This window comes from Embiotoca jacksoni, unplaced genomic scaffold (genome assembly GCF_022577435.1).
Source record: "Embiotoca jacksoni isolate LCO1_2020_lvr unplaced genomic scaffold, fEmbJac1.0.p SCAF_2, whole genome shotgun sequence".
NCBI classification, from domain to species: domain Eukaryota; kingdom Metazoa; phylum Chordata; class Actinopteri; family Embiotocidae; genus Embiotoca; species Embiotoca jacksoni.
The window spans coordinates 19,256,368-19,269,234 of NW_027185340.1; the positions used below are offsets into that span (position 1 = coordinate 19,256,368).

The window sequence follows — 12,867 nt, forward strand, 5'->3', positions numbered from 1 at the left end:
AACAAATAACGGCTCGTCCTTCTCCTGCGCGTTTGTGAAACGCCTTGAACGACAGGTTATTCAAGTAAAAAGCCACAGTCACAGGGAACAGCTGTGGAGCTCAGCACTGCAAACAAACTGGTTAGCAACTGTGCACACTCCTGCGGGCCAGGGATAAAATAAATAGTGTGCTTCAGACATTTCTAAAAATAAAAAGGCAGCTGGAGTTGAACAGTGAAGACATCCAATGCTACGTTACAGTGTCGGGGGGGGGGGGGGGGGGGGGTAGCGGCTCTCCACATACTTAAGGTACAGGGAGGTACAAACAAAGAGTTTCATGCTTAGGATATAAACATTATTCCCAATAAAGACATTAAATTACAGACACTAGGAAGTCAATAAACATGACACTGGGTTTTTGTGGGTGTTATAACAGGCCTGTGATGTGCGACAGCTGTTTAAGATATTTTGGTTTGTTGCCCACATGTTTCCAATTGGTTTTGCACTGTGGGGCCCTCCTTGTTTTTCTTTGTGGAAGCAATAAGACGTTTGTTGTTTCCTGATCAGGGAGCTTCAAGCAGCAGCAGTTTGTGTTGCAACTCTCAATAGGACCAAGGCATGATGGGAGCAGGCAAAACCTCACAGGAAGTTACACAATGCAGCTCTGAGAGCGCAGTGAATAACAGAAGATCGGTTACGGAGGAGACTTCTTCATGACAAGTTTACTTCCAAAAGATTTATTTCTTCATGCTACTTTTGAGGTATTACACACTTTCTTCCAGATACTGTTTACTCTTTGCCTCTGGACAGTGACACCTAAGAAGGGGAGGGTTGTGTCGCTTGCTCAAGGGCCCATGAACAGGGTTGTTTCTTCAAAGGACGCCGCACCAATTTCACACGAAGTTCATTTTCTCATCACAGGGACTTCTGCAGCCAGAGCAGGATCTTCTCTGTTCACCACACTGGATCCCATTTAAACGCTGGTCCACGGGTCCACGGGTATCTTTTTAGCTTTAGCTTTCAAGTTAATGCTGAATTCAGTTGGTCTGTTTGCTTTCAGACCACAAACGAACTACAACAATGGCCATTTATAACCAGACTGAGACCATATTCTCAAACCATTCGACTGCACCCAATGAGCAAAAAGTTAAGATTCTTTTTCATCGAACCGAAAAAAAAAACAGAAAAAGCTCCCCAAAATTCTAACTTTGGGAACCATGTTTACAGACGTCATCACGATATTATATCAGTGATTTTAAACATTTATGCTGACTAGTTTAATAACTTCAATTGGATATATTGTAACGTACTACCTTTTTCCAGCTGCAAATTGTCCCCAAAGGAAAACATGTTTTATCTAAAAAATAAGTATATCTATATATATATATATAAATATATATCCTCAAAACACTGAAGAGAAGGAGGATGAGAAATTGTTATAAATAATTAACTTTTGAATAGCTATTGTATGCCTGGAGGTACCGAAACGTCGCCACTTTAGTCGCATAGGAACTTTCTCAGGATCTTTTAATTTGCACATACGATCTTAGGATCTTACACTGTCTTTACTTGTGTGAAGCACCATCACTGCTTGGCCAACCAGCCAAGTGCCCCGCCACCCTCAGCATACCTGACTTGATAAGCTGTCATATGCTGCACTTGCCCCCCCCACCCCAGCCCCCCCACCCCCCACCCTACTGTTCCCTGAACTTCGGAAGAAAGTCTTTTGTGCTGAATAAACAGGAAGGAGTTTGTGATAACAATCTGCACATGGTGATGTCATCAAGGGGAAACCAACACGCACTGAGACTCCACTTCCTTTTAAGGAGACATGAGTCAGGCGAGTGGAGCCCAGCAGAAAGCCGTACTTTCTGTATATATGCAGTGAACACATCAGGAAACACACAAGTGATTGTTTGGTACATTAATGTTTGTTTAAGTACCTCATGGCATACTGGCTGTTCACTGGAAAAACTTCAACCTACTAACAGTCAAACTCTGGGTGTTACAGCTATTTGCTTTACTCACACTGAAATGCAGGAAACTCTAAATGGCTGGTTTAAAAGTGAAGCACATTCAAGCATCCAAATGAATTTGAATGTTTATGTTGGACAGGGACAGAGTTAGAAAACGTCACTATTTATTCAGGGTGGGTTTTTGACTGCTGGCTGTCACTGTGCAAATGCGTGTTGCTTGTCGCCAGCATTAAAGATTAACTCGGCCGCGGCTGCACAAGGCCTTTCTGGCTCGTTTCCCCGGATGACTGTAGGAACGAAGAGGGGATTGTGCGGTGGGCTTCCTCTTCTTCGCCATCAAAGGCTCAGACTAAGCCGCTCTAAAGACTCAATTCTCTTCGACGCCTCACTGAGCATCTGACAACTAAGCAGAACCAACCTGGCAAGCTAATCCCCAGTTTAGATTGTCTACTTAAATTCACGCAGACAAAACAGATTATCAACAGCTGCTGTGGAGGGAGACACACTGATGCACAATCACAGGTCTGGTACTGATAACTGGGGTTAAACGGCAGAGGAACACTATCAGTGGAAATATTATCAGTGTAATTCTTCATTATACATTTGTTTACATCAAATTTTCAACCATTATCGGTCCTATTTTTCTTCTATATTTAATGCCATTCTCTTACAAATCTTCTTTTCTTTTTTTGAGTAAACTGACAAAATCTGATAAATTTATATCAACATTGTCTGACAGGTTCAAGCAAAGCCATCACCTGCTGCGCCTGTTTAACAGACAGCCGTCTGAAAACATCTTCCACGTCAAATTGCCCGTTATTCACGCCGCTGAGGTGCGAGTGTTACTGCAACGCCATTTATCAAACAGGGATCAGGATGCCCAGCAAACAGTGAGGCTTGTAAGGATGGTGAAATCGATTTTTACTTTTAACATTTCAGCCCGGAGCAGCGTCTGTCAATAATTAGCAGAGCTGAACACTTCAGATTTAAACTGGGCCCTGAACGTAGTCCAAGCAGATATGCCGTCGCAGAGCACCTCACATCCTGCTGTGTTGTAGAGTCCTCAAGCAGAACATCGTCAACTCCTCATTCAGGCAGGAGTTCTTATCATATCATGGTGTTCAGTGCAACGAGCACGGCAGCACACATCCCTCCATGGCTGCTGTGTTTGTTTTCTACTGTGGTCTAGGAAACCATTTTTGGTTGGCATTTGGTCCGAGTCTAGGTCATGAAAGCACCCGTGTGAGGCTGTACTTGGTTTGAGCTAAATGTTAACAACAGCATGCTAACATGTTTACAATGCCAGTGCTTAAACACTGATCTCTGGCAGGTGCCATATTTGAAAAGTTCACCGTCTACGTGTTACTTAGCATGCTACATTAGCACGAAGCACGAAGCACAGCTAAGGCTGATGGGAAAAGTTGTCATGCAATTAGTTATAAAGTAAAGTAATGAACAAATTAACGTTTTGGACCAGTGATGATGCTGATGATGATGATGATGGAGCAAAAATTAAAAGACGGTTTATTTGGTCAGAACTACGGGACACGTTAAATATTTGTCATCTGATATTGAAACTAAAGAAAAGATTATTACAGTTCATCCCGAAGGGGGGTATCATTATGTGAAGTAAAATTCATGGTAAACCCTACAACAGATCATTTTAGTCTGAACTACACAGAGAGGCCGACAACACAAGTCAAATTGTATTTTCTTAGATCGTGAAACATCTTTATTTCCATTTTCTAACTAATGAACAAACAGGCTAAAAAGTTCAAGCTGCACCCAAAGCAGTGCCGATGCCGCCTGCACCACCGGCTCCTTCGGCCCCACAGCCTTTCCTCTCGTGCCACACTAAAACAAACACAACATTTTTATCCACCACAAGTAAATAACCTTGACTGCACTCCACTATTTATCAAAAGGATATCAACCATTTGTTTTGACTCTGCAACTCATGGCTTAGAGTTCATCGTAGCACAGAAACAGCTCTGGTGAAAGTTACTAACGACCTTTTAATAGCCTCAGATAATGGACTTGTCTCTGTACTTGTTCTTCTGGACCTCAGTGCTGCTTTTGATACGATTGATCTTACGATCTTATTACAGAGATTAGAAGACGTTACGAGGCTTAAAGGAACTGCATTAGACTGGTTCAAATCCTACTTATCAGATAGATTCCAGTTTGTCCATGTCGACAATGAGTCTTCCAGACAAACAAGAGTTAGTTATGGAGTTCCACAAGGCTCAGTGTTAGGCCCAATACTTTTTACTCTGTACATGCTTCTGTTATATCATCAGGAAGCACTGCATTAACTTCCATTGTTATACAGATGACACTCAGCTATATCTTTCTATAAAACCAGATGAAACTAATCAGTTAGTAAAACTTGAAGCCTGTCTGAAAGACATAAAGGCCTCGATGACCAAAAACTTCCTGTTTCTAAATTCAGGCAAAACAGAAGTTATTGTATTTGGTCCTAAACACCTCAGAAACTCTTTCTCTAATCACTTAGTTACTCTAGATGACATTTTCTTGGCCTCCAGCAAAACTTTGAGGAACCTTGGAGTCATCTTTGATGAGGACTTGTCCTTTAGACACCATATAAAGCAAATCTCCAGAACTGCCTTCTTTCATCTACGTAATATTAATAAAATCAGGAAAATCCTTCCTCAGCGTGACGCAGAAAAACTCATTCATGCGTTTGTTACTTCTAGGCTAGATTATTGTAATTCCTTGTTGTTAGGATGTCCAAATTACTCATTAAAAACCCTGCAGCTGATCCAAAATGCTGCAGCAAGAGTACTGATGGGATTTAGCAAGAGAGATCATATTTCTCCAGTTTTAGCTTCTCTTCACTGGCTTCCTGTGAAATCAAGAACAGAATTTTAAATTCTCTTGATGACTTACAAAGCCCTACATGACCAGGCTCCATCATATCTTAGAGATCTTATAGAACCATATAATCCTAGCAGAGCACTTCGCTCTCAGTACGCTGGTCTACTTGTGGTTCCTAGAGTTTCCAGAAGTAGAATGGGAGGCAGAGCTTCAGTTTTCAGGCTCCTCTCCTGTGGAACCAGCTCCCAGTTTGTGTTCGAGGGGCAGAAACCCTCTCTAGCTTTAAGATTAGACTCAAAACGCTCCTTTTTGATGAAGCCTATAGTTAGGGCTGGCTCAGGTAGACCTGAACCAACCCTTAGTTATGCTGTTATAGGCCGAGGATGCTGGGCGACCTCGTTACATGCTGAGCTTCTTTTCTTTCCTCCTACTCTTTAACTGACTCACACCTCACCATCTTTTTCTCTCCCATAGTTTCTTCTTATCGTCTGTTGTCTCCATTCAGTTCCTTCGCTCGTGTAGTTTCTGTTCTTTCTTTTGCAGATGTCCCGCCATGGAGCTGCATGTCTCTGCTCTGCGCTTGTCGTCTCCACCAACAGTTCTTCTCTTGTATCTCTATGCTGTCCTTTTCTCTTTCTGCTCTCCTCTCACCCCAACCGGTCGAGGCAGATGACCGACCACCTCTGAGCCCGGTCCTGTCAGAGGTTTCTTCCTGTTAAGAGGGAGTTTTTTCTTCCCTCTGTTGGAGGTTTTTCTCCCTTAAAGAGGAGGGTTTTTTTCCCCTCCTAGCTTATATGGGAATTGTTGAATTGTTGGGTTTCTCTGTTTAATGTTGTAAAGTTATGCTGGAAGGACTTCAATGTGTTAAGTGCCATGAAATAACCTCTGTTGTGATGTGGCGCTATATAAATAAAATTGAATCGAATTGAATGGCTGACATTTAGGGCAACAACTCTTAAACTACGAGTCAAAATTTTATGAAGGTCCATTTAACAACTTTCACAGACCAGATATGTTCACATAAACAGACTCGGCAACATTTACACATGAAGCAGGGTGTGATCTTTGGGTTAATTCACACTGACAGAATATGTAAAGCTTTGAAGAAACAGAGTTTGCCTCTAGCCAAATTCCAAAACTGTTCTCGTTACTGTGATATTCGATATCAGACCAAACTGAGGGGAAGAGCTGGGACACTGTGCCTAAAGGTAAATAATCACATCTGACTACAACCACAAGTCAACACAACAGCTCTCTGATGGACTAAAGCAGAGCACTTAATGTTGGTATGTTGGGTGTTTTTTTTGTTTTTTTATTCTATATAATGTATTTTTTGTTGTTTCAGAGGAAATGTACGTGTTCTGAACGAACCCGTTTTCTTTAAGTCAACATCAGCTTGTTACTAAGCAACAAACATGTCATGTTATCAGACAATCATTTTGACCTGTATGTTCTCAAGTATAAAATAAATGTAAAACAATTAGCGCCATTCACAGTTGTCTCAAGTTAACAATTAACAGTTTTTAACTTCAGAACTGCACAAAGTAATGCAACTCTCCCTTTTCTGTCAACAGCGAGGACACATCTCATCTTATTTGCCTAAAATCTATTGGAACAATCACAAGAACAAAACTGACATTCCTGCAATTTATCAAATACATCAGCACTAGTAAAACCGAGTTGGTTATTAAGTCATAATGTCGGTTAATTGCTTCATTTGATTAATTCCCCCTGCCGTCATTAAAATCATCCACGTCTATTTTGAAAAATCAAGCGACAATGTTTATTTCCAGGAAAAGAATAACCCAGTGGTGTATGTTGGCAATGAGTAAATAAATGTATTGAAAATAATTCCAGTTTAAAAGTAGATGATAATGAGCTGACAGAGAAGCTGAAATCCCTCGCAACATGATGTAGCACGTGGGGATTTCATTAATCCTTTTTACCAAATTGTCCTCCGAGCTTTAAAATCGACTAGTTATTAAATAATCACCAAAACCAGAAGCTGCAGTGAGCGGCTCACGACGGTGATTACAACAAACATAAACAGATATTTTTCCTTGGAACAAAATCCTGTACGACCAAACAAGATTTGAAAGCGATTTCCTGAAGCAAAGCGTGCAGAGCATACGCTTGTCATGTAAGAGGTCGTTACGATATACAACCATGTTCAGTCACATGCTGATGGGGTTCCTCTTAAGTATTGACAGTTAAAAAAAACAGGAAAAGGCTGTTTGAATAAGTCACTTATTCAAACAGCCTTTTCCTGTTTTATTAATTTAAGTTTTGTCAAACATTTTCTCTACAGATACATGTTGTAGATATTTGAACCAAATTAAGGTGTACAAATGTAGTGCAATATTAATGTCAGCATGACAACATGCTCTCAGTGAAAATTCAGCAGGTAGTATAGCATGCTAACATTTGGGAATTAGCACTTGACCCAGAGTAGAGTTTTGGGCCGGTGATGTTACAACAGGAAAAAGGAAGTTCAGGAATCACAGTCAGTCATTGAAATTCAACCTGATGCCATAACGAACATCTCGACTACATTTCATTGCCGTCCATCCAAGAATGCTTCGCACAAAAAAAAACACAACCTCATGGTGGAAAAGTCTCGACATCGCCAAAGTCAGGAGGAGTTATCCTCTGGTTACCATAGCAATGCATCCGGTAGTTGCCAAGATATTTGAGTCTGAACCAAAATGGTGGATTTTTTTCTCCCCCATCCCTAAAACCCCACTACAAGCTGGCTGAAGCACCGGGCTAAACACGACTATTGGCTATTCACACAGTATTTCTTCATAGAAACAGAAGATATCATTTAATAAAGATTGCATTTCAAAACAGTGATTTACAGGAAGCCGACATCACAGTTAATGGTGGTTATACGTATGTCGTGTGTTGGCTGTGGCCGCTGTTGATAGCTGCCAGTTATACGCGTGATTAGGTCTCCTCTCAGGACGGAGTGAGTGTGCACTGATTGTGCTTGACCGATATGTCCTCGACTCTTTTAGCTTCGCTGCAGGGCAGCACGAATAAGTCCACTACGAAAAGCACAGGTGTGACGAACAACTTTAACAATGCGCCCGTTCAATTCAAGTGTCCCACAGATGCATGTCAGTGCGACAGTGAGCCAGCCATCACCTGGGATGTTGTGCAAGGAAGTTTAGCACTCACAGAAATTGCTGTTCTTTTGCTACTCTTTTTCTGACTTACATCATTCAGATAAGAGCTACTAGACGGCGATGTGCATGCTTGAAATATCGCTCTAACGTTCTCACTGTTTGGTTATCCAGTGTAAATAAATATTCACAGTATGCTTAATTCTTTGTTGTTGTTTTTTTTTTTTTACCTCCATTTGTCACTAAAAGAGGATTAAAGTTGCATGAAACTCTGTGGTTGGTGGTGATAAACTCACCAAACTCAAAACTCAACAGTGTTCATGAACTGTCCTCACTGTTTATTTGTAAATGACTTCCCAGATGAATATTCAGGATTATTTCCACAGTAATGACATTTCAGCCTGTTTAAGAGGTCAGCCGCAGCGTGCCAAGCTACAAATTGATGTTTACAACTGGATTCAAAGTGTTTGGCAGACGTAAGAGCCGACTCCTCCTAAAGTGCAGAATAACTAACACCCTGGTATTCAGTGTTTACATTCTTTCCTGCTGTGAGGTCTTCTCCCATTTGTTCCATGATCAGTCACATTTACAGAGTCGTATAAACCTTTAACACGAAGGAGAGTGCAGCAAACACAATCCTGCTGCACCACCACTTTCTCAACATCTCCAACTCTGTACTTCACTGTGCAGACCAACTTGTGCAACAGCACCTATGAGCTGCTTACAGATACTCGATGTTTCCATGCTGATGGGATGGTCAGTTGGTGAACCACATCCACGCCCCCCTCCCCCCCCTCTCCCACCCCTCCACCCCACAGACCTACTCTAAATCTGGGGTGCAGCAACAGCTGATCTTTCAGGAGCATCTATTTTTAAAACTCTTTTGCAGAAAGGGCCAACTCATCAGGGCCGACATACCATCCTGTCAGAGGTCTGCCAGTGAGGGGCTTGACCCATCTGCTACTTAAAGGAACAGACTTTCTCCCTGGGAGCTGCACAGATGTGACAGAAAACTGGCCGCAATTACTGTCTGTACGGTTGGAGCGGTGCCTCCCTACGTTCCCTGGAAACACACGGGGGTTCATTCATCAAAGATAATCTCCTGTTTGGATGTCGTGTGTCCGCTGCTGTTGACTAACTGCTGACCGACTCCTCAGCTCCTCAAACGGGTCACATTACTGCCTCTCCGAATGGACTACGACAAGAAACGATTACCAGCGACAGGAATGTGCAACCTCAGACACCCTAATGCCATGTAAATAGTCAGCGAGGCAGTGAAGAGTAGATGACATTCAAAAAGCCTGGTTGAATTTAGCGCAGGTAGCGCGGCCAGGCACGGCTGTAAAAAAAGAAAAAAGAAAGAGTACACTGCAGAGTGTGACAGTTAAAAGTGGTATGCAAATTTGCTGAAACATCCGGGTTGGGTGAGCACAGACCGAACTTCCTCCCAACTGAAGGAAGCGTAAAGGAACAACCTTGTTTAAGCTGTTTAACATGCAGCAGGATCCAAACTGAATGATTTTAAACTGTATTTTAAGTAGGAAAAAAGCTGCGCGACTATTGTTCAATGCTCACAGTGTCACAATGCTGCTCAGTAACAGTTATCGTACGGTTTTGCATTATTTTTGGTACATTATTTTGAAACATTGATAATTAGCTTCTGTTTCACACCTCGTGTGGACAAAAGCGTTGCAGGGTATCACACTTCAAAACAGGGCGACTGAAGTCCTGATGACACACGGGGGATTATTTCTACAACATAAACATCAATTTACTCGACACTGGACTCATAATAATAATAATAAAAGGGATTATAAACTCTGAAACAGTGTAAACCTGTCACAACCTGACTTCAGCACCTGTTAAAACAACCACATTCAACTGCTGCCAACTCCGGTCCTGCATTATTGAGGGGTGGCCCAACGATTCAGGCATGTTAGCACACGAAAGGCTTATTCCTGAGTACAGCAGATGATTTTAATCAGCTTCGGGATACGTTTCAAAGATCCCCCACTTCATGCAGTCTCCAACAAAGGCTTTTCTACAACGGTAGAGTATCAGTAGAGTATAACTTGGATTTAAGAGCTGTTTTGACTGCCTTGCCATATTGTTTGGCAGACTGATATATCAGTTAAGCAAAATATCAGCCAACACTGTCCCTGTCTTCAGCACAGGATGCTGTCCAGCTGGGTCATTACAACTTGAAGATAAACATCCCTGCAGCTGGTAAAATCTGCAATCAACTGAAATTAACTGCGTTTATGTTCATGGAAATCATAATAATAAAAATCTATTTATATGTTAAAGGATTTACACATGCAGTCTTCTTTTAAAACTTAAATTATTCTTTCAGGCTGAATGGACCAACCGAAAACGAGTTGTCAAAACACACCCGACGGTGCATCAATAAAATACTTTTGTCATACAGTGAAGAATAACAAGCATTCGCTGTGCTAAAAAAAAAAATAACCTGCATGTTTGAATCAGGTTTATTGTCACAGTATTTTAACATGAAGAGGATATCAATTTCAAAACGCTTTAGTAAAAATGTTCAGCCATGATGGCAGTACAATCGGTCGTCTGAAAAAGTAAAGTTTTTTTTTTTTTTTAAAGTTACGAAATGTATTTTTTTTTTACTTTTAAACATTCAAAAAGTGAACTAACATTATCAACAAAGTGTTGAGAAACGTCAGTCTTAATATTACGTCAGAGACATCCATGTATTGATTAGCACAAACAACTACTGAGGTTAGCGCTAACCAGCTGGCCCGTCCCATAATGTCCCTCTGGTTAGTGAGTCACTACAGCGTTCAGTCTGCCTTCAGTCCAACATCACAGGAAGAAGAAGACATGTATTTTAACCTCGCTCGAATTAACGTGAAATCTGAGCTTTCAGAAAAGTCTCAGGTCCAAAGTTAGGGACACCAGAAGAGGGCGCTGTTCACAAGGAGTCTTCATTTGACTGCAGCAAATGACTCAGTGTCACCTCTTATCATACAAACCGGTATTACAAGAGGGGATTCAAATCCTACATATTGTACCTTTAATGGCTATGAGGGAATGTGGTTGGGTACAGTGGTCTACAGACATTTTTTATTTTATTTTGTTTCATCAGAAGTCTTTTTTTTTAAAATTATTATTAAAACTTTGGATCATTTGAGAGTCTGGAAACGAAAAATCGGGGATAACTACATTTAAACCTCTCCAGCAACAAACAAAAAACTCCGTACTTGACTTTGAGTATCAGTCACAATGTAGGTTTTGGGGTCAGGGGGGAGGGCGTGAGACGGGGTCTTTAAAGGTTGTACACCTCTTTTAAAATCTCCCTTTTAAGGATTTATTCAACGTTTAACAAATCCTCCACTCACCTCCCTCGCAATGAGATTGAGGGCATCGTCCTCGGCCGTCGACCTCTCCTTCTTGGTGGATCTTTTCCGTCCTGCTCCCTGAGTCCCCATGTTCCCCTTTCAACACGTATCCTACTCGGCTGTCGATCAATTCACACTCGCGGCGCGTTCAATAATCCGAGCAGGGCAGCGGACGTGGCTAAAATATCTGGTTGAAAACGCCGAGGAGGAGACACACACCGCGGCCGGTCGCGTTCACAGCGCGGGTCATTGTCATACATCCGTTTTTACACTTCTTCCTGTGTTTCCTGCTCGCGACGCGCGAGCTCGCGACGAAGTCTGGTTCAGTGTGACAGGCAAAGCACCTGGTCCCACGTGCGTCTTCCTGGAGGCTTCAAGTCGGACTCTAAACGTCACTCACTCTCTCTCTCTCGTCGTAAACCGCGTCCCGTACCAGTCAAACGAACTCAAACAACAACAACAACGAAAGAAACTTTAACTGCGACTAAACTACAATTTAAACAATGTTTGCGTCATGTTTTGTTGCAGCAGTAGAAGTAACTCCACCACCTGTCGGATTCACAGCAACAGACTCGGACCTGTCACACTGACGAACTTCAAAGCCTGTGCTCAATCAAGACGCCTTCACGTGCTGTCGGACGTATGGCAACTATAGAAAAACAGCAATATTCTACAAAAAAAGAAAAAGAAGAAATAATTATTATTGCTAAAACATCCAACAGTAAATGTTCATTTAGGCGCACCTGTATGGTGTGTTGCGTAAAATGGGATATTTTTCAATATCTTCTGTCAATTTATAAATGAAGTGGGTTTACGTGTGCATTTGCTGTCATTTTCTTTTTAAAAGTGGGTCGAAGAAATTCAGTTTTTTTTCAAATTAAAAGCTCATATAATGTATATTTTGGGTCTAAATGCTGTAATAATCAGTGGTAGAAAGGAACTAATCAAGTAACTTATTGACCATACTGAGTTAGGCTATAATTGTGAGGTACTTCTACTTACCTCGACCGTTTCCATTTTAAACTACATTGTACCTATTCTACTACTCCACTACATTGTAGAGAGAAGTATTGTACTGTGCACCCTACTACTTTTATATGACAGCTTTGGTTACTTGTATGATGATATGACACAATGGAAATTAAATCAAGCTTTTAAAATACAACAGAGTAATTTTTTGGGTCCTGACGTCTTACGAACATCCGTGTGTAGTCGGGGTCACATTTCTATGAGTCGTTAACAACTCTAGAAAATAGTCATTTTTCCCTCGAGACCACTCAGATTGTTTCATTTCAATAAATGGTAAAATTATCCAAAATCTCAGCAAAATCAAACAGTCAGAACTTTTTTTTTTTTTTTTCTGTTGAGGTAGTTCTACAGATTCAGGTTCCAGGATGAGGAGTTTCCGCACAATACATGAACGCAGCATCAACCTCTGGACGAGGACACCATACAGGGGTTCAGTTTCAGCCAAAACCAAGGCTCCTCGATGGGCTATCGCACTCTCTCACACCCTCTGTGCTATTTTTAATGATGACCAGCAAGCTCTAAAAACAGTCTGGAGTTTCTTAAAGAGATATA

General features: G+C 41.5%; 1 protein-coding gene across 12 annotated transcripts in view; it reads right to left on the reverse strand.

Annotated features, from left to right (window-relative positions):
* The window catches only part of lrrfip1a (leucine rich repeat (in FLII) interacting protein 1a), a 42,914-nt gene extending 31,036 nt beyond the window's left edge, over positions 1–11,878 (reverse strand). For 6 of the 12 annotated variants that reach the window (XM_069154940.1, XM_069154938.1, XM_069154942.1 and 3 more), the window contains exon 1: positions 11,287–11,878. In XM_069154940.1, the coding sequence (XP_069011041.1) occupies positions 11,287–11,376 (90 nt within the window). In that variant the 5' untranslated portion in view covers positions 11,377–11,878. The remainder of the gene's footprint in view (positions 1–11,286) is intronic. The other 6 variants (XM_069154950.1, XM_069154949.1, XM_069154944.1 and 3 more) reach the window with 2 other exon arrangements.
* Positions 11,879–12,867: the final 989 nt, after the last annotated feature.